This window comes from Mastigoproctus giganteus, chromosome 8, assembly GCF_048544385.1.
Source record: "Mastigoproctus giganteus isolate SK-2022 chromosome 8, ASM4854438v1, whole genome shotgun sequence".
NCBI classification, from domain to species: Eukaryota; Metazoa; Arthropoda; class Arachnida; order Uropygi; family Thelyphonidae; genus Mastigoproctus; species Mastigoproctus giganteus.
In genome coordinates this window covers 85316224-85339329 of record NC_143582.1, presented here as the reverse complement: position 1 = coordinate 85339329, position 23106 = coordinate 85316224, and the positions used below count along the sequence as shown (strand labels likewise).

The following is a 23106-nucleotide window of genomic DNA, read 5'->3' as shown; positions in this document are numbered from 1 at the left end:
AATAATCCCACACCGTTCGTAGACGTTCAGGTCAGTGTTGTAAATCGTCAACAGTGTCAAGGTTCTGGCGCTCGCTCTCTGTCTCTCTCGATGCTCGTAAGCGGACACTTTGTAGCAGCGACAGAGAAACAGGTGTCAAGCCAAACCCTCAGAAATCAACTGCACAGACATGGACTTCATGAAAAACTCCTGTGACGTGCTTTCCATAGAGTGCCCGCATAGGAAGGCCAGAAAATTGTAGGCACTCGACCATGTTAAGTGCACTGACGTGGAACAGCACCATATGTTCTACACAGATGAGTCCAGGTACAGCCTACAGTTGAATTCTGGCCTGGTCCTATTATGGTGTTTAAAAAGATCTCGAAACAAACTTGCGTGACAGAAACAGTCAGTTCGGTGGAGGTAGCGTACCGGTAAAGGGTTGAATTAGCCTCTGGTTGTTCTTTACCATGAAGAACCGAACTGTGGCAGCACGCAGGTATAGAGATGTGATTCTGCAACCCATGGTCTTCCCTGTGCTGGTTCCATGCTACTCAGTACGGCGAAACCATCCTACTATGTACTGACAAATTCAAAAAGTTATGTTTAAATTCTCATATGGGTTTCTCCATACATGCACCCTTCCATCAGTGCTGAAAGCAATACATCCATGCTTTGCGTACCTTGCATTAATGTAGCCGTATTTTCCAGATTATTTTCAGACGGTTGAGAACAGTGGCTTTCATGAAGATCTCCCTAATCTTATATTGCATTGCTTGTACGATTTCTTGCATGGTGTGGGTACTGATGCCTTGTAATTTACCCGCATTAAATGCAGAGTCATTTGGCGACGACTATAGCTGATAATAATCTCCAGATGTCGAGCAACTCGACATCTGGAGCGGATTATCACCTTAACTTTCCGCAGCAGTTGCGCCTGCTCAGGAATATTTTCTGGGCGTTTTTTCCATTTGTGGACAAGTCGAATGACACTGGTCTTTGAACATTCGACGAGTGCAGCTGTTTCTGTTCTGTAGCACCTGCTAAAAGCGCAGTGGTAATCATACCTCTTTCTTTGTAAATATTCATATTTACAAAGAAAGCGTTATGATTATTTTCTCCGTTACTTCAGTTCCGCGACTTTATAGTCTTTTCATGCATACATAACCTGACCACTTGACCTGTTGTATCATAGTTCCTTAGACATAAGGCTAGCGCAAAACTGCATAAAATTTAAGTCGGACCACAATCCCATTGAAATAGAAGCAGCACTGAAGATACACAAATACATACAGGGTAACCACACGAACTGGGAAAAGCAAAGTAAGTATCTTTTCTCCGTGAAGTATATTAATGCAGAAGTCATTCTCAGTCACCTGACTAGTTACAACTGGAATGACCTGCAAGAAAAGCCAGTAGACGAAGCTTTAGAAATGATCACTAAAAAGCTATACCAAACAGCATTGGAAGGAGCAGCAAAAGAAATCAAAATATCTGAGAGAACAAAAGAATGGTTTAACCCACAACTGAAAGCAAGTTTCCTCAGGAAGCAAAAACTGTATAGAAAATGGCAAAGAACGGGTCATCCTGCCGTTCACATTCGTTATAAGAAAGAAAGAGCACATTTCATCAAAGCAAAACGCCGACCGGGCTAGCCGAGTGGGTAGAGTACCTGCCCGGCAACCCAAAGGTCGCGGGTTCGATTCTCGCCTCGGGCTTGGATCAAAGTACTGCAAAAACCTTGGGAGGTGCAATATGGCCACAGAAGCCGATGCGCCAACAACTACCAAATCAAAAAAAAAAAAAAAAAAAAAAAATCAAAGCAAAACGACAGGCACACTGCAGTGTTGTTCATAATAAACTAAAAAGAGCAAAAAGAATTACTAGCAATAGAAATAGCACAGAGAATATGACCGAATGCATTTTCAAGGAATGGGCTAATAACACTTTTAGTAACCTGCATGGACTGAATCAAATTGAGAGCACTGATAATGGTAACAAAATTTTTGAATTCCTGAAAGATTTAAACAAGCGAAACTATTCGGCAAGAGAGGAACCGACAAGACCTCCATTGAGTGAAATACAAATCACCAAAGAGAGCGTAATGAAAGCAATCAACGATCTGCCCAATAAGGCCACTGTTGGACCAGACAAATTTCCAATGTTCATCCTTAAAATAAGTAGCCCATTTATAATAGATCTATTACTGCACATCTATCAGGAAATCATTAGGTCAGGAGCTTTCCCGCAAGCCTGGAAAAATTACATTGTAACCCCAATACCAAAGATTAAACACCCAAAATTGGCTAAGGATTACAGACCAATTTCTGTCAGTTGCACCCTACAGAAGGTATTCGAAAAAGCACTGCTTCCCACCATCAATCAACACTGCTTCAGCCATAGACCACCACATTTGCACTCAGTTATTTCGGGTAGATCAACAATAACAAACTTACTGGAAACCCTTTTTCGAGTGCAGAAAGCACTAAATGAGAAAAAGCAAATTGATATTATTTTTTTGGATATCTCCGCAGCCTACGACAACGTCTCAATTCCAGCGCTCACTGCGATTTTAAGGAATTATTTTAATGTAAGAGGAAATTTGTTAACTATAATAACCAGCCTGCTAGAACATAGAAAACTTATTGTTAAGCACCAAAAGCTACAATCTTGCTTTACCATCTCGCAAGGAGTGCCACAAGGGGGAGTTCTTTCGGCTACTCTCTTCGCGGCCGCCCTGGAGCCGTTTCTTGCACGGTACTACAATTTTATAACATATGCTGACGATGTAAAATTCAAATTCTTCATCACTTCCAAAGACCATGAATCAGCAGAAGGTATTTGTCAGATGGCAAATAGCACAATCCGAGAATTTGAGAGCTACCTGGATTGCATCGGGCTCCGTATTAATGCACAGAAGTCTGCCCAAATGACCATAACTTACAAGCAGAATAAAAATGACATCTCGATCTCTGTGAACGGGTCTAGTGTGGAAAAAGTGCACTCTCACCTGGACCTGGGTCTTAAGTGGGATGACAGACTCACCTTTGCTCAACACTTCGCCCATATGAAGACAAAAATATTCGCCGCTTTATGGGCTACTAGACAGGAACTGGTAGAAATTAGGGATCCTCAGCTAGCGACCAAGTACATTTTAATGTGTGTCCTGCCAATTGCAATGTACGCCTCGCAAATCTGGTCTTCAGCTCCAGATTCACATTATAAGTCCGTCCTTGGGATCGAGTACTGGTTCTTGCGATGGCTTAACAGAGTTTCTGGCCACCCTTTTACTATCTCAAGGGCCATTCTCTACTCAAACCTTAACATCACACCCTGGATGCAGCGGACAATTAACAGGAACATACACACTCTCGCACAAATGCTCACAGGCAGAGTAGATGCTCCAGTCCTGGATAATATTCTAGTTAAACCGCGTGCCACTGCCAGACGTTGCGGAGAAGTAAATAATCCACTGCGTTAGGTCCTGAACAATCTTAGTAGCCTGCAAAGATTCTTCCCATCAAATGCAGCGAAAATATTTAACTCACTACACATAGATGCCGAAAAACTGTGTGAGGATGCAACATACCGGAAAGAGATCTTCCAGGATTCGTACAGACTTACCGAAATATGAATCGGCTGCAAAGTACCAAAGAATTGTGAATAAAAGTGAAACTTTCTGCTTTAAGAACAATAATAATTTGCTGACTGTAAAAATATACCTTCTGTAACAGTTATGTTAATATGTAAGTTATAGATGGAATTATTGGTGAATTGTAAATATATGAGTTGTATAATGTATGTACAGAATCATTAATGTTTAAATACTGTATATATTAAACATAAAATGTGTATATAATATTTCGGGACGAGACTACGTGTTCAGTATATGTAACCCACTGCTCGTAGTATCTCGTACCCTGATATGTACTTAGCACCCTCCTGGCACTTTTCCGTCCCGGGGTGGTTTCCTTATGGAAATAAACAGATAATGATAATAAGTTGCATACAATATGACCTCTCGATTTACATATTTTTACATTTTCTGAAACCTCTATGTTCCTAATAAATTTTTTCCATCAGGTTAGTTTGTTAAGTGCCAAAGAAAAGGCTATATCGTGTCTGTATATTTTGTGTATTCCGTGATTGATTTGTCTGTTTTTGCTGGACAAAAAGATCCAGTTTCCGTTGGGGGATGGGGGAGCAACCGAGCAACCCTTACTCAAGACTAAGTTAGCCAAGTTGTGAAAAAAAAATCCCTTAAAATTTCCTAGCGTCATTGACAGCATTCTAACCGAGACCTCTTTCACCATCCATGTGAGGAGAGGACAGAGTGATTTTATCCAATGTACTATCCACGAGGGGTTTCAGGCACTAAGTAATTAATTGAGCGCGACTGCATACCGTGCCATCAGTATAGCAGATGAGTAATATGAAATGCTACAGAATATTTCGGGTTATAAATTCAGAATGCAATTTTTTTTAAAATATCTTAGAAGTAACCACAGATGAGAGGTAAAGTTCAGATATTTAGTGGGTTTCTTGCTCCTAATTTAAGGCATGACTATCAAGTAACAAATCACTAGTGATAAAGTTTGGGGGAGTTGGCACTCGCGGTGAGGAGCTTAGGAGCTAAATCCTCCTTCCTCCCAAGAACTTTGTTTTATATTACATACTTTTATTGGGGGAAAAAAAAAAGCTGTTGCTTTAAGGCTATCCAAGTACCTAATTCATGTCTCTTTTGTAATGTGTCCATGAATTGCTTGTGTTCTCTGGTCGAAATACAGTTTCCGGTGTGGGAGTGGGGGGACCTTGCTGCCCATGCCTCTGACTAACTGAACTACGGAGAGAAAAGAGTCCATACCCCTCCTCCCCAAACAGAATTTCTGCGTGCGACGCTGTATTAAAGTAACTAATTTTCTATTTTACTTTTACTTAAACGAGGAGAATAATTTTTAGATAAAATTTTGAATGCCGACAGCCTTCTGTTGATCGGGCCAGTTGGCATCTGTTTAAGGGATCTCTTATTAATAAAATTATATAAGAAGTAATGGCAATAGGATGCAAATAAAACGGCTTCTACAATTTAAGAATTAGAGAATACTTACTGTTGTAATAAAGCTTGGATGGTAGTCTCAATAAAGAAGATATAACAAAAACAATTATAATTTCCTTAAGTATATTAAAATAAAAATAAGACGACAACAATTTCTCTTAATATTAACAACTTAGTCTCTCTTTACCTGTCTTAAACTAATTTCACTTATTTTTAAAAACACATTCATCCACCCTTTCTATCCACAACTATCAAATCAAATTCACCCTACAATTTGTTTATTATAGCCAGTTAGATATCCGACCTTGCTGTATCTCTTAATAAATTTGAAAATGTCCCGATAAATCAAACCCCAATAAATTCAATTACATCAAGAACGCATCGCTAAGAAACAAAACATTAGCCATTCTGATACATTCAAATATTATAAACATGTTGGCGTCTGTGTGCTGTGCACAGTTTGCACCCTCCTTGGCGTGGCCCTGTAGTTATTCCTGGAGAATGAAGCTCCTTGTTAGAATGTAGACAGGATGTTGAACATTTGTATGTTTAAGGTATTGTTTATTTTATCTCGTCATTGGCGGATAAATGGTACAAATGCGAAAAATCAAATATTAATGAGCGGTTCGTCTTTTGAAATTCTAAATAACTGGATAAATTTGAATAAAATAAATTCGCTGTAGTATTGTATTTTGAACACAGTAGCACGTTTAATACGACACTCCAGCAGTCTCCTTTATAATAGCACAGTCACTTGCCTTACCTAAGTGTAATGTAAACTATTTATATTGTTTGATTATTGGTATATTTATTTATCTAAAACCGAACTACGTACATAAGAAGAGCTACTACTTAAAAATCCTGACCACAAAACGTCATCAACAGTAATGTTCGTGGAAAATGTCTGTATTATCAGACCTTCATAAAGATTATTTTTTTCGTGTATTCTTTACCAGATCTATTCAGGTAGAAGTGATTACCTGACTCTTAGCGCATGCGTAAAATTTTTCAACTTTCAGAATGGCGAGCGTATGTAATTGTACGTAATTCTGTAAGTAGTAGTAGTAGCAGCAGCAGCATGTGATGCAAGAAAGCAAGTGTATGAGCTTATGCCAAAAGCATCAGCCAAAAAAAAAAAAAAAAAAAAAAAAAACACACCATTCCCCATTCCCTCCAAATGCCTGTCCAGTTCCTCCTTAAATTTATTTAACCTATCAACTTCCACAACAACAGATGGAAGTTTGTTCCAGCAATTAACCACCCGCTGGCTAAAGGCAAATTTCCGCACATCTATTCTACATCTGTCTTTTCTTAATTTGAATTTATGCCCCCTTAGGTTCGTAATCTGAACAAGTGGAATGATCCCATCAGAATTCAGCGTGCTCAACCCATTCAAGGCCTAATACACCTCAGTCAGATCATCGCGCAGGTGCCTAGTCTCCAGCCACTGCAATTTGCAGACTTAAGCCTCTCTTGGTAAGAGGATCCCTTCATTCCCCTCACCAATCTTGTTGCCCTTCTCTGTACACGCTCAAGTAAATCTACATCCTTCTAAAATAAGGCCTCCAGACCTGTACGCAGTATTCAAGGCGTGGCCTGACCATTGCCTTATACAGAGGGACAATCACCTCCTTTTCCCTGCTAGCAAAATTCCTATAAATCATTGACAAAACCCCCATGACCTGCCCTGGCAGCCTGTCTGCATTGCTCAGGAAACTTCATATCTGCCTGCACAATTACTCCCAAGTCTTTTTCATTTTCTACCACCTTAAGTGTAGTACCACACAGTTGGTACGTTTCTCTGGGGTTACTTCTACCCATATGCAGTACTTTGCATTTGTCAAGGTTAAACTTCAGTTGCCGCTTCTCAGCCCATCTGTCCAAATTTTCTAGATCCAGTTGCAGTAGTACACTGCCATTACTGTCATTAACAACCCTGCCAACCTTTGTATCATCTGCAAATTTCGGCACGCCTGATATACCTTCATCCATATCATTGATAAATATACAAAACAACAGAGGACCCAACACCGAACCCTGTGGGACTCCACTAATAACATTACTGTAGTCCACGAAGAGCAGCACCCATTAATTACCACCCTCTGTCTTCTCCCACTTAACCATCCTTTTATCCATTGTAGCATCTTACCCTTGGCGACCGGGCTAGCCGGATGGGTAAAGTGCCGGGCTAGCCGGATGGGTAAAGTGCCTGCTTGGCAACCCAAAGGTCGCGGGTTTGATTCCCGCCTCGGGCTTGGATCAAAGTACTGCAAAAACCTTGGGAGGTGCATTATGGCCACAGAAGCCTATGCGCCAACAACAAAAAAAAAAAAAAAAAAAAAAAAAAAATCTTACCCTTAATACCATTCTGCTCCAATTTTTACAATAGTCTTCCATGCGCAACAGTGTCAAAAGCTTTCCTAAAATCCAAATATATGATATCAAAATTATTTTTTGCATCCAGTTCCTTTGTAACCACATCATTAGCCAATGCATTATAACTGCTGTAATTTATTTTTTTAAATGTGTTTTTCATAACAACATTTCATAACAACATCCTTTCAGCTTGGCGGCGAGGTGAGCTAGGAATTTATGTTCTCTTTCGGCAAGAGATTTAATGATAAACTATTGCCATAACAGCCGATTTTAGGTCTCACTTGATTTCAAGTGCTGTTCCTTATTATTATTATCATCAGTTTATTCAATATTGTTATATTATTATGGAGAATACATAGTATCGATTATGTAGCGTTAACGGCTGTACATGTTTTGGAGAATGTGTTGCTAAACGTTGCCTGTAAGTAGCAATAACAGGTACTTTAAAGTTCGAAAACGAAACTTTAAAGGATCTGTTATTTAAGAAGCTTTGGATGAATTTTGGAACTGAAGATGGCTTCACAAGCGTAGCCTATCTGTGCAGACCTTGACAGAAACCTAACCATGGAATTTTGATACCTATAGCCAAATATCAGAAATGCATCTTTGGTGTCATAAAAATAATTAAGTTATAGTTATATTATAATATTAGTAATATTTGAATTAATTAAATTAATTAAATTATAAAAATAATTCTTAAATTATTACCTACTTAAAACATTTTTAAATATTTTTAATTATGTCTAAAATTCAGTTATTCTAAGCTTTTTATTCCATTCTGTGCCCATGGTGGTAGAGCTCACATTTGCCTAACAGTACAGGAACCAGTAGCAGGAAGTGATCACGGAGTAATACGGTGGATGATGATGAGAGAGGTAGCAGCAGTAAAAGGCAAAGGAATGGGTTTTAATTTCAGAAAAGGAAAGTACGATGCCTTAAGGTACTACTAGGCCTCTATTAACTGGGTAGATATCGCGCAGAGAATGAACACATTTGAACTGTGGTATGCTTTTAAAACATTAATCACAGATGCCTTGAATGCGTATATACCATTAAAAAATACTCCACGAGGAGGGTTCCAAGTTGGATGAATAGTGAAGTTGCCACATTACTTGAGCAGAAAAAGGTGGCATGGAAAGATTACAGAGCAATAAAAAGTACTGAAGCCTATAACAGCTACAAGGTGATCTGTAATAGAGCCACAGAAAAGGTTCGACAGGCAAAGGCAGTTTACGAGAAATCACTAGCAAACAGAGCAAAGAGGGGGAATAAGGAATTCTTCACATATATAAATGCCAAGAATAGCAGGACAAACCAGATCGGACCTTTACGTAAGGGAAAGGCGATATTATTAAATACACCAGCTGCGTTGCAGATGAACTCAACAGTTATTTTGCATCGATATTTACAAATGAAAAACCTTTTGTGGCAATGGGAAATTGTGGGAGCGAAGTTGAAAAATATGTAATTAATGATATTGAAATTTCGCAAGATTATTTAATGAAAAAACTCTTGAGACTACAGGCCAGTAAGGCTCCTGGAGTTGATGGAATATACCCCATAATCTTAAGGGAGGCAGCAAGTGAGTGCATTGAACCATTGAGGCTAATTATGCGAGCATCACTAGACTCTGGGGAGATTCCCTTGGATTGGAAAAGTGCCAATGTGTCTCCCATACATAAGGGTGGCTCTAAAAGTGAAGTGGGAAATTATCGACCTGTCAGTCTGACTTCAGTGGTAGGAAAAATCATGACGGCAATGATCAGGGGTGGAATTCAGGATCATTTGGATCGAATTAATTCTTAAGGATACTCAGCATGGTTTTGTAAAGGGAAAATCATGTTTGACAAATCTGGTTCGCTATTTCGAAAGGGTCACTTTCGAAAGGGTTTGCAGATGATACGAGTTGGATTTAGAGAATAATTTCGACATTGTTTATTTAGAATTCAGCAAAGCTTTTGACTCAGTCCCACATGAGCAGTTGCTTTATAAGCTGGAACAGGTTGGAATCACTGGGAAAATCCTTAGATGGATAGCAGGATGGCTTCAGGGCAGGAGGCAGAGGGTTGTGATAAATGGCTATTCTTCAGATTGGGTTGATGTAAGAAGTGGGGTTCCCCAAGGACCAGTATTAGGACCACTGTTGTTTTTAATTTTCATAAACGACATTGATGAAGGGATAGAGGGCGTGATGTCTAAATTTGCAGATGATGTTAAAATTGTTAGAGTGGTTAATGATCACTGTCAAGCTGAGCTTCTTCAGAGAGACCTAGATAGACTTCAGGAATGGTCAGAAAAATTGCAGCTATGCTTTAATCCAACAAAGTGTAAGGTATTACACCTGGGAAACAGTAATCTCAAAATAACTTATTCACTTGGTGGAGTTCAACTAAACCCAGTACTGGAGGAAAGGGTCTTGGGTGTTACGATACGGTCAGACATGAAATTCTCTGAGCATTGTAAACAGGTTGCAAGGAAGGCCCATGGTGTCCTATCGATGATCTATCGAACTTTTGCAAGTAGGGATAGGGACGTGATAATCCCATTATATAAGACTTTTGTTAGACCACACTTGGAATACTGTGTTCAAGTATGGAGACCGCACCTAAAGAAAGATATCAAGCTTCTTGAAAGGGTGCAAAGACGGGTCACTCGCCTGGTGAGATCGGCAAAGGGGCGTCCTTATGAAGAAAGACTTCGAATATGTGTGTTGCAGAGTTTGAAAACTAGACACCTTAGAGGAGATTTGATTGAGGTGTTTAAGGCTCTGAGAGGCATCAGTAAAATGAATGAGGACAAGATTATAAATGATGCTAGAACTAGGGGACATAAATTCAAGTTACGGGGGAAATGCTTAGATTGGACTGCAGGAAGTTTTATTTTAGCCAGCGAGTTATAAATTACTGGAATAAGTTGCCTTCATCGGTAGTAGAGGATAACAGTTTGGGGAAATTCAAAGGTCATCTAGATAGTACCTTCGGGTCAGGGAAGCGCATAAGATGATAGGTTCAATTTCCTTTTTTTTATTAATTATTATTTATGTATTTTATTATCATTGTTTTGTTCGGTTTTTTTTTTTTTTGGCTGGTGCAGCATAAGCCATAGGCTTTCTTGCACCAAGCGGCCATTACTAATACTATACTTACGCCTCTGGACCTTGATGGATTTCGATGTCAAAGCAAATTGCTGACCTGTTGTTTACGAAATCTATACCCATTTGCACGAGGAAAAGTAATACTTGCTTATAACACAGACCCTTCGACGGGGAGAGACTGAAGGGATAAATTCCTCCCCCCCACAAGAACATTATTTTATACAATACTGTGTAATATAACAATAAAACAACGATAATATTATAAAATTTTACTGTTGAACCAATTACCAAAGAAAATGAAAGCAGAATTTCGAAGAAAGAAGGAAGTCAAAGTCCCGAGTGATTTTTTTGACTAGAGAACGATAGAAACACGAATTTGACAGAATGGGGTAGAGAGAGAGAGATTAAGCCAGAGAAGATTCTAGATTAGGAAGTGTCCGACAACGAATATCGGAGCTGACATATGCACAGCCGCCATCTTTAAACCGAAAGTAATTATAGAATAAATAATTAGGGCGAATTACGAGGTGAATTGCGGCGCAACCACCACTCATAGATGAGTGATTTAGCCAACCGATAATTACAATACTGTGAATCGCATTTATCGGTTTTTTCTATTTCATCCCCCCGTGTTCACCCTCCCCATCACTTTCTCTTGTACAGCGACTCCCCACATGTCCAAATTTAAATCACATCAAATTTTGCCTGACCTTTTAGGCTCTCTAGAAATAGTTCTTTCAGCGTAAAACCCCCGCAGCTCTTTCTAAATGCTCTTCGGCAGAGCAATAAACAGATTTAATAATAAATAAATGCAATTTTACCTAAATCAACTGCGATCGCTCCAACCTTTATTTTAGGTCCTAGTCACCGAAATCCAGGAAAGTAAGTGGCAGGACCTGCCAGAGTATAATTAGTCTCCTGGTACACCAGGCCGGCGTCTCCGTCGCTAGGTATGATAACGCCGGGCCCCACTAGGGGCCCGGCGGCCAACAGGCCGGATGAACAATGGGCACAACAAACTACATACCACACGACCCATACATTATTTTTAAACCTCTGGCATAGACAGGGCACTGCCACTCGATACATAGAACATACGCTGAGATGGGAGAAATCCCCGGAGCAGTCTGACCCTCAACATACCTATACCTATCGGGTGAAAAAAAAAGGGGGGGGGGTTCACCTGCTTTTCCCCAGATTTAGGCTTACTTGGGTACGGGAACTGCTGGCATCCACTGGTATTACACTTTCTCCAGTGGATGCGGGATTCTTTGTGGTCTTCACCACCGTACGTGTGTATAGGAGACTGCTGCACCCATACGACCTGCGCTTCTTCCTATATTGCGCTTCTTAGTACGTGGATAGTTGGGACCGCTTCGAGGCGGCGTGGACGGGTATTGGGAAGCAGCCTTCCTGGTAGTTAATCGGCCAGAAACAACTAAACAACACCCAGACCACGCAGCATAGTACATTGTATAGAGTTTTGTACACCATCACAGAGAACCATGGCGGAGATGAACTAACGTTTAAGGGCCGTCTTACATAACACAAAACACATGCCCATATATCGGTTGAAAAATAAAGTGGGAGCTTGATATATCGCAGGTGAAAAATGGACATCATTTAGATTAAAACCGAGACCACGTGTATTTGTGAAATGAAGTTCTTAGACCTTTTTTGCAGGGAAGTTCTTTTAGCATACACACAGAAATAACATATCCGGATCCCTGGGTACATTATTTGATGTAACGTGGCTTCGACAGTAGTCCATCTGTTACATACTTCTCAGACTTCCTCTAGTCGCAGCTGCCACAGTACAGTCAGAGAGATTATGCACTGTCTGATCTGGATGTCTCCTAGATATAAAAAATGAGTTCCGTCTGCCAGATATCTTCAAGCGAGCCTTCGAAAACCATTTTAAAGCTATACCTTTAAAATGTAATTTGAAATTGGTCGCTAACTGAGTAGAGTAGATCTTAGAAGCTTATTTATGTAACGTATCATCTTTTGAATTGTCAGTGAATCGCCGGGCTGTACTCCGATGGAGTACTTGTCATCCTGTCCATGGGATAATGTAGCTCTCAACCCTACCATTTGTGGTAACAAAGCATTAAAAAAATAAAAACATGAGGATAACATGTCTCTTTCGCTAATTATTTATAATGAATTTATAAATAAATGGTGAAAATAAATAAACATTATAACATTTGCGAAAAGTTATAATGTTTTCAATAGTCTACTGAAAAGATTAACTTTTCAGTATCTTGTTATACTGAAATCAAAAGTTTTCAGTATCCTATTATATTAATGAATTTAAATCCTGGTGTTTATTGTACTGAAAGAAGTTTTTTTTTTTTTTTTTAATAATACAGTTTCAAAATAGCACTAAAATTAGGTTAGCTGCAAAATTCTTCTGTAAACAAGATAGTTCCAGCTCAAATTACAAGCACCATCCATTTTGGATCTTGTGTGGGCCATTAAACGCTTTAAAGGAGAGTAGATTTCATGATAACACTTACGCCGTCTTCCTTTGAACAGCTATTTTTAATGTGCCATAACTGTGATATACAAAATATGTTATAATCGATTATATCCTTTCAGTTAAACACACACACACACACACACACACACACACACACACACACACCAGAAATACTGTGTCTTTTTCAAGGTAAAAACAAAAATTAAAACAAATTCAGAAGTTAAGAGTCTGAAATATATGCATAAATATTTATAAATATTTCAAATAAAATTTCGGTTAGAAGGTAAACATCAAACTGTTATGTTTCCACATATAGAATATTGCAAGCAATACGTACATTTTATTTCTCTTAATATCACTCTGACATCCTTGTAATGACATCGAAGTCCCACGAATCCTTCTGCACAACTGTTTAGAGCCAAACCATAATAAACATAAGTACAAAAGTTTCAGATATATAATTATAAAGAGAGAACCAGCCATCAGCCTAAGTAAAAGTTAGGGACACTACGTCCTTAAAAGATCTTACTTTAAGAAATACGAATGAGCTGAATAGAACGGAGAGCATGAGACAATGTATTTTGAATCGCATCCTGAAAACACTTCCGAATACTGCAAATGGGTTATACAGGGTGTACTGTTAATGCCGCATAATCGGTACGGGAAATTATTCCTTGGCCAAAAATAAATCCAGAACGCCCTGGACTGGAACAGTTTTTTGTCTGACTCTTATGCAAAGAGATATTTGTATTAAAGATTGGTGACGTTATATCTGGCTGAGCAATTTGCTTTGAAAAGGCAGTTTAAAAGCGTTATTTCCTTAAAAATGAAAGGCGTGTCACAATGTGAAACCTTCTCAACAGCTGAAACGTAAGAATTTGAGAAAGAAGCCATTTCAGCTTGTGAATAAAACAATTATATGAACGACGGAAGGAACAGATCTTCAGACGTTCCATTCCTTACAGAATGGAACACTCAGCTAATGAGAACTGCAGTATGCACCTCTGTTGAGACAGTGTCGAGGAAGTGCATACAGCACCGTTATCGCATATGCGCAACAATATCCTGGCTAACAGCGTTCTGATGCCAATGTCATCAAGGAACTTCACTAGCGCCTAAGAAGCAGTCACAGCATTGTCCTTAAGGTTGGTGCAAAGGAGCGCGGGCCACGCTCAACGCTAACGTGGAAGAAGTAGTTCTGAAAGCAGTGGCATCCGATTCTTCAACTATCCCGCACGCACTAGTTCGAAGGTTAGGAATGAACCATATTACCTTTATCGTATTATAAGAGAAAATGGTTTACACTCGTGGGTTTGCAACAACAGGTCACCGAAGAACAGTTTTCTAAACTTATTCTGTGGACCAACGAACCATGCTTTACACAGGAAAGAATTTAGTAATGCAAAATTCATTATTGGGCGGAAATAAGTCTGCTCTTTGCCCCTACTCTGTGGTTTGTTTCCGTGGGACATCAGTCTGTGGGTTGTATTTTTGGAGACAAAATCATGGTTTCCTCAATATCCAATCCCTCGGTCGTTTTACTGGGGAATATTACGTTTTATTTTTATCTGTTGTGCTACTGGACTTACTAGGCATTGTGCTCGTAGACACATTGCCATACAAAAGGGAGTGCACTCAATGCAACGCACTCAGTCTCCTACATAGGGAGAGGTCCCAAAAACATTTCTTAAATGGTTATAACAAAAGAAAGGGCCCACAAAACTAACCATGGATACGGGTCTCCGGATACCACTGTACGCTCCTGCTGGCCCAGGTGTGGCTCCAACACCTTCGTGTTGGAGAGCCAAACCTGCACATTTAATTAACACTACTGTCCACTGTCATTTTACTACTGCGTCTCCTGGACGATGGATAGGCTGTGGCAACCCCATCCTGGTCACTGAGATTGCTTGGTCTAAATCGCTGAATTATTTTCTTTGGGGACGTTTGGAAGAGCAGATTTAATCCCGACTTGTGCCTTCAAGCTCTGATGATTTATTTAGTTGTGCGTCTCCAAACAACCATCACTACTGCAAAGTGTATGTTAGAATGTGTGCATGGTAATTTGCGTTGTTGTCTAGTTGCTTGCTATGTCAGGCATGGAACCCAGTAGAACATCTGTTGTAGTACCAAATTCTCCCTTTCAGCAGCTGACCACTTTCAAATACTGTACAATATACAGACGCCGCATGAAGTGTAATTCCTTTGTAATTCCATGAAGTGTATTTCTTTGAACATTCTGTTCTTTTTTTCCATTATTCTAGATACTTATTATGGATTTAAATCGTTAACTCGGGTGTGACGCCATCAATCTTTAAGTCCGATTATTTCGTTAGATGTACATCAGATCAAAAACTGTTCAGAACGTTTTCTGTTTATTTTTAGCCAAGGAATCATTTCCCGAGTCGATCAGGCAGCATTAACGGTACACCCATATGTTGACGAGATAAATGCGCACATGAAAAAAGCCCATACGAAAATTCTGCACAGAAAAAAAAAAAAAAAAAAAAAAATGCTCACATTATTTTTAGTTTACAACACACAAATTATTTCATATTTCAAAATGCAACAAAATGTTGAATTTATATATTTTATTTCTACTTCTATAAGATATATTTTAATATAACTTTTGATTTTAATATAAAATAGAATATTTGGACGTAAATGTTTGTAAGGCAAATTACAGGAAATAAAATTCTCTAGTTTTATTGCAACTAAAGCCTTTTATTTTATTTATAAAAATAAATAATTTTTTCTCTGTTTTACAAAGTGAACAGTCACACTTTGGTTTTTTTTTTTTTATCAACCAAAAACTAATTAAGACATATTTCATAGATTTATTTATTTGTCATGGATTTGAATAGAATTATCATTACTGTAAACGGCCTCCGTAGCCGAGTGGGCAGGAGCGGGAGTGCGGTAGCACAGGCTCTTTGAGTAGACCGGGGTTCAAACCCCTGACTGCTGAATACGGTCGATCTGCCAACCCGCACTGGACCAGCGTGGCAGATTATGGTCCATTTCCCTCAGCATGAATTGTTGAGGAGGCTTCCATCCTGCAGTGGGTTGATAATGGCTGCACTTCTTTTTTTTTTTTACTGTAAGTTAGCCAATCAATACAAGTATTTCAGTTTGTCTTCTACCTGCTCATATTCCTGCACAAAAGGGACAACCAAGTCATGCAGTGCATCATATCTTCTCTTTTTAACCTCTAGACGACCTGTCTGTGCATTAGCCAGTGTCAATCTGTGGCAAAATAGGTCCCTCTTCAGTCTATCAAACAAAAACCACACGCTTGGATGATGCAATGGAATAGGGAATTAATTGAATTATTAGCATTAGTAGAGGCATTTGATGCAAGAAAGCAAGCTTATGCAGCATCAGCCAAAAAAAAAAAAAAAACCACTTCCACTTCACCCCTCTGTTCGTTCAAAATACCTGTCCAGCTGAGCCTTAAACTTATTTAGGCTATCAACCTCCACCACAAGGGATGGAAGTCTGTTCCACCAACCAACCACCCGCTGGCTAAAGGCAAATTTCCGCACGTCTATCCTATATCTGTCTTTCCTCAATTTGAATTTATGCCCTCTCAGGTGATTTTTCTGAGCTAGAGGAAGAATCCCATCAGCATTGAGCATGCTTAAACCATTCAAGGCTTTATACGCCTCTATCAGATTACCTCGCTGGTGCCTAGTCTCCAGACACTATAATTTGCAAAACTTAAGCCTTTCTTCGTAAGAGCACCCCTTTGTTCCATTCACTAATCTTGTTGCCCTTCTCTGTACTCGTTCCAGCAGCTCTACATCCTTCTTGAAATGAGGCCTCCAGACCTGTATACAGTACTCTAGGTGTGGCCTGACCATCGCCTTATACAATGGAATAATCACCTCCTTATCCCTGTGGAAAAATTCCTGTATATCATTGACAATACTCCATGAGCTACTCTTGCAGCCCGTCTGCACTGCTCCGAGAACTTCATATCTGCCTGCACAACCACCCCCAAGTCCCTTTCATTCTCTACCACTGTCAGTGTAGTACCACAGAGTTGATACGTTGCTCTGGGGTTGCTGTTTCCCATGTGTAGTACTTTACATTTGTCAATGTTAAACTTCATTTGCCACCTCTCAGCCCATCTGCTCAACCTTTCCAGATCCTGTTGCAGCAGCATAGTGTCAGTAGTGTCCTTGATAACCCTGCCAATCTTTGTATCGTCTGCAAACTTGGACATTAAGCCCGATATACCATCATCAATATCATTTATAAATACAGAAAACAATAATGGACCCAACACTGAGCCCTGAGGGACTCCACTAATAACATCAGTCCACGATGAGCAGTGTCCATTGATTACCACTCTCTGTCTTCTCCCCCTCAACCACCCCTTTATCCATAGCAGCAATTTGCCTCCAATGTCACACTGCTCCAATTTGTGTAGCAGTCTTCCATGTGCAACAGTATCAAAAGCCTTTCTAAGATCCAAGTATATAATATCAAAGTTATTCCCTGCATCCAGTTCTTTTGTGACTGCATCATAGTATCCAATCAAGTTGGTCAGGCAAGACTTCCCCTTAACAAAACCATGCTGTGTCTGAGCTATAACTGAAGTCTTGTCTAAATGATCCTGCAGTGCTTCTTTAACCAGTGCCTCCATTAATTTTCCTGGAACAGAAGTTAAGCTCACAGGTCTATAATTACTTGTGTCAGCCTTTGATCCTCCTTTGTGAATTGGGGTCACATTTGCACATTTCCAGTCTATGGGTACCTCCCCTGAGTCCAAGGAAGCTCTCATAATTATGGCTAAGGGTTTGCTTACTTCCTTTGCTGCCTCCTTTAATATAACTGGATAGATCCCATCCACCCCGGGTGCCTTTCTTGTGTTTATCTTCAACAGTTTCTCCTCCACTTTACTCCCAGTTATTTCAAGATTCTGTAGCTTACTGCTAGAGTTGAATACACCTCTGGCATTCCCCTCGCTGAATAACTCCTCATGTGTGAATGTCGATGCAAAATATTCATTTAGTTTGTTAGCTACCTGAGCAGGATCATCAACACTTGACCCATCAATATCAAGTGGACCAATCTGATTCATTCCCTTCCTTCTAGAGTTTACATAAGTAAAGAACGTTTTGCTGTTTTTCTTTGCATCCCTTGCCAAGGATTTCTCGTAATCTGCCTTCGCCTGCCTAACCTCCTTTGTAACTTGGTTGCATATCAACTTGTATCTATCATAGGCTTCTGTGTCATGTGTTAATTTGTATGTATCCCATGCATTTTTCTTCTCTGCCATATGCCTCATTAGTTCATCTGACATCCATTTTGGCCTAAACCTTGAACAATATTTCTTAGTTGGTATGTAAAGCCTAGTAGCTTCCAAGATAAGTTCTTTGAATGCTTCCCATTTTGAATTTGCTGTTGGTAACATCATCAGTTGGTCCCACTGTATAGAATTTAAATACTGTCTCAGTCCATCGTAGTCGCCTTTACGGAAGCAATAACCCTTCCCTTTACCCCTAATGGTAGTTACCTCTTTGAGTAAATCCCACTTCAGCACACTGTGATCACTGCCACCTAGTGGTTCATTTATCTGCAGATTCTTAATGCATGAAGAATCACTGCTGATAATCAAATCAAGAGTATTACTCCCTCTAGTTGCCTCCCGAACATGCTGATGTAGAAAACAATCATCCAATAAATCCACAAAAGCCCTGCTAGTGTGTGAGTAACCAGCCCCCAAATTCCAGTCAATATCTGGGAAATTAAAATCTCCCATTATAAGACACTCTGATTTACTGGCCCACTCTATTTCCCTGTACAGTTCCTTATTATACTCATCAGAGTCATTAGGCCTATAGCACACTCCTACTCTCAATTTTGATCTCCCAATGTTTATGTCACACCAAATTGACTCCACACTGCACTGTCCAGCGATGTCGACTGGCTTCACTTCCTTGGTTTTTATGTGTTTCTTAACTAATAGCATAACCCCTCCCCCCTTCCTATCCTGTCTATCCTTTCTGTAGACGTTGTACTCCCCAAATTGCAGTTCTGCATCCCTTATATCTGTGTGACACCACGTCTCTGATATCTGTTACCCCAACTGGACGTATTATCTAGATGTTCTGGGGCCAAAGACGTTTCACGTGAGCGGGTAGCTAATATCAGGGAAGAGAGCCTAAAAAACTTCAAGGGTTGTGTTAGGGTTGTTAAATATACAAGAACAGTAAATCTTAATTGTTTATACAGTAACGTTAGAAGTGTCGTCAATAAAATGAGCGAATTCGAACTGCTGGTTAAAACAAGTAACGCGGACATAATAGGGCTTACAGAGACGTGGTGCCACCCGGAAATTGGGGATGATGAGTTTCAGTACGGCTTGTATAATGTATTTAGGAAGGATAGAGTAGATAGAAGGGGTGGTGGGGTAATGCTTCTTATCAGAAGCAGCCTGAGTGCGACGATAGCTTTCCCGGATTCAGACATTTCACATGCTAGTATAGAGTCTGTATGGTGTGAGATAGTTGGAAACAAAGGTACAATGCGAGTAGGAGTAATCTACAGACCAGGTGATTGTGAAGACTATGACAAAATCCTCTACATGCAAATGGAATGGGCAAGTAAGCGTCAATGCCTTATTATGGGTGATTTCAATTTGCCTCTAATTGATTGGAGTAAATGGGAAGGAAACTCGACATGGGGAACAAAATTTTTAAATCAACTAGATGACTGTTATTTGTATCAACATGTCAGGGAAAGTACTAGAGAAAAGAATATCCTAGACCTCATCATCACACACGAATCAGATGACATAACAGGGCTGACAGTAGAGGAACCAGTAGCAGGAAGTGATCATGGAGTTCTACGGTGGATGATGACGAGAGAGGTAGCAGAAGTAAAAGGCAAAGGAATGGGTTTTAATTTCAGAAAAGGAAATTACGATGCCTTAAGGTACTACATGGCCTCTATTAACTGGGTAGATATCGCGCAGAGAATGAATACAATTGAACTGTGGTACGCTTTTAAAACATTAATCACAGCTGCCTTGAATGCGTATATACCATTAAAAAAATACTCCACGAGAAGGGTTCCAAGTTGGATGAATAGTGAAGTTGCCACATTACTTGAGCAGAAAAAGGTGGCATGGAAAGATTACAGAGCAATAAAAAGTACTGAAGCCTATAACAGCTACAAGGTGATGTGTAATAGAGCCACAGGAAAGGTTCGACAGGCAAAGGCATTTTATGAGAAATCACTAGCAAACAGAGCAAAGAGGGGGGATAAAGAATTCTTCACATATATAAATGCCAAGAAGAGCAGGACAAACCAGATCGGACCTTTACGTAAGGGAAAGGGGACAGTAATAAATACACCAGCTGCCGTTGCAGATGAACTCAACAGTTATTTTGCATCGATATTTACAAATGAAAAGCCTTTTGTGGCAATGGGAAATTGTGGGAGCGAAGTTAAAAAATATGTAATTAATGATATTGAAATTTCGCAAGATTATTTAATGAAAAAACGTTCGAGCCTTCAGACCAGTAATGCTCCTGGAGTTGATGGAATATACCCTATAATTTTGAGAGAGGCGGCAAGCGAGTGCATTGAACCACTGAGGCTGGTTATGCGAGCATCACTAGACTCTGGGGAGATTCCCTTGGATTGGAAAAGTGCAAATGTATCTCCCATACATAAGGGTGGCTCTAAAAGTGAAGTGGGAAATTATCGACCTGTCAATCTGACTTCAGTAGTAGGGAAAATCATGGAGGCAATGATCAAGGGTGGAATTCAGGATCATTTGGATCGAATTGAAATTCTGAAGGATACTCAGCATGGTTTTGTAAAGGGAAAATCATGTTTAACAAATCTGGTTCGCTATTTCGAAAGGGTCACTCACGAGCTGGATTTAGGGAATAATTTCGACATTGTTTATTTAGATTTCAGCAAAGCTTTTGACTCAGTCCCACATGAGCGGTTGCTTTATAAGTTGGAACAGGTTGGAATCACTGGGAAAATCCTTAGATGGATAGAAGGATGGCTTCAGGGCAGGAAGCAGAGGGTTGTGATAAATGGCTATTCCTCAGATTGGGTTGATGTAAGAAGTGGGGTTCCCCAAGGATCAGTATTAGGACCACTGTTGTTTTTAATTTTCATAAACGACATTGATGAAGGGATAGAGGGCGTGATGTCTAAATTTGCAGATGATGTTAAAATTGGTAGAGTAGTTAATGATCACTGTCAAGCTGAGCTTCTTCAGAGAGACCTAGACAGACTTCAGGAATGGTCAGTAAAATGGCAGCTGTGCTTTAATCCAACAAAGTGTAAGGTATTACACCTGGGAAACAGTAATCCCAAAATAACTTATTCACTTGGTGGAGTTCAACTAAACCCAGTACTGGAGGAAAGGGACTTGGGTGTTACGATACGGTCAGACATGAAATTCTCTGAGCATTGTAAACAGGTTGCAAGAAAGGCCCATGGTGTCCTATCGATGATCTATCGAACTTTTGCAAGTAGAGATAGGGACGTGATAATCCCATTATATAAGACCTATGTTAGACCACACTTGGAATACTGTGTTCAAGTATGGAGACCGCACCTAAAGAAAGACATCGAGCTTCTTGAAAGGGTGCAAAGAAGGGTAACTCGCCTGGTGAGATCGGCAAAAGGGCGTCCTTATGAAGAAAGACTTCGAATATGTGGGTTGCAGACTTTGGAAACTAGACACCTTAGAGGAGATTTGATTGAGGTGTTTAAGGCTCTGAGAGGCATCAGTAAAATGAATGAGGACAAGATTATAAATGATGCTAGAACTAGGGGACATAAAGTCAAGTTACGGGGGGAAATGTTTAGATTGGACTGCAGGAAGTTTTATTTTAGCCAGCGAGTTATAAATTACTGGAATAAGTTGCCTTCGTGGGTGGTAGAGGCCGACAGTTTGGGGAAATTCAAAGGTCATCTGGATAGTACTTTCGGGTAAGGGAAGTGCATAGGATGATAGGATTAATTTCCTTTTTATTTATTTTTTGTTTCATTTTATTATTTTTATTTATTTATTAATTATTATTATTTATTTATTTATTTAATTTTTGTTTTTATCATTGTTTTGTTCGGATTTTTTTTTTTTTTTTTTTTGGCTGGTGCAGCATAAGCCATAGGCTTTCTAGCACCATACGGCCGTTACTAATACTAATCCCAACAATATCTGCCTTCGATGTTTTGAGCAATACCTCAAATTCATCAAATTTATTTACTAAACTCCTAGCACTGGTGTACACGCAAGTATACCTGCACCTGTTTCTATTCTTATCTACCCTAACACAACCCATGTGTTTACTTGTACCGCAATGGCTCCCAGCAGTCTCTGAAATACCATGCATCTTGTTTTTATGAAACTTCTCACAGCAGTTTGTAGTTTTAGGCGACCTTTCAAGAGCTGCACCATGATGATTCCATATTCTTATTGGAAATTGGGGATCTCTACCTGCTGCACCCTCAAATGGATGTGGAAAAGAAATACATGAGCACCTCATTATAGCTATCTTCATCTGGAAATGTGACGGCAAGCTCAAAGACACTCCTTACATCATGGACTGGGAGAAAGGTTAATGCAGCGAGAGACTTCAGCTTGAGTTTTATATTTATATCAGTTTCAAATTCAGTCTTCAAGCCTTCATTGCTGAGTTTCCTGATGAGACTGATACAGATGGAAATAGCATTCTTTGACCTCAGCGTGTTTAAAGGCAATCCTCTCTGCATTCATGCAAGTATTCTCAAAATCCACTTAAACCTTTTGAGGCACCAGCTTCATGATTTCAAACATTCTATTTTAAGTATCCAAGTTCTTTTTCTGTAACAAAATATAATTACATGGCGGATATGAGTTACCCACCTTGGCATGCCACGTATACAGTTGGTAAAACATGTTTGGAACTTTATCAAAGGTACCATCTCCACAAATTGTATCTTTGTTCAATTCAACCAAGACTTCTTTATCACCTAAAATCAGAATTCTGTCTGGATCACCCACACCTGAATCATGAAGCGTCAGTTGACGGTACTTCTCAGGAATGTCAAAATTTATCGTTGTTGGATTAGGCTAATGACAGTCTTATCTCTGATTGA

The 23106-nt window shown here is 39.6% G+C and overlaps 1 protein-coding gene across 2 annotated transcripts in view; it reads right to left on the bottom strand.

The window, feature by feature from the left end:
* Nucleotides 1–23106, bottom strand: part of LOC150081692 (pro-neuregulin-2, membrane-bound isoform-like) — a 226125-nt gene that overhangs the window by 60901 nt on the left and 142118 nt on the right. For both annotated transcript variants that reach the window (XM_090379553.1, XM_090379552.1), the window contains exon 5: nucleotides 13325–13395. In XM_090379553.1, the coding sequence (XP_090235679.1) occupies nucleotides 13325–13395 (71 nt within the window). The remainder of the gene's footprint in view (nucleotides 1–13324; nucleotides 13396–23106) is intronic.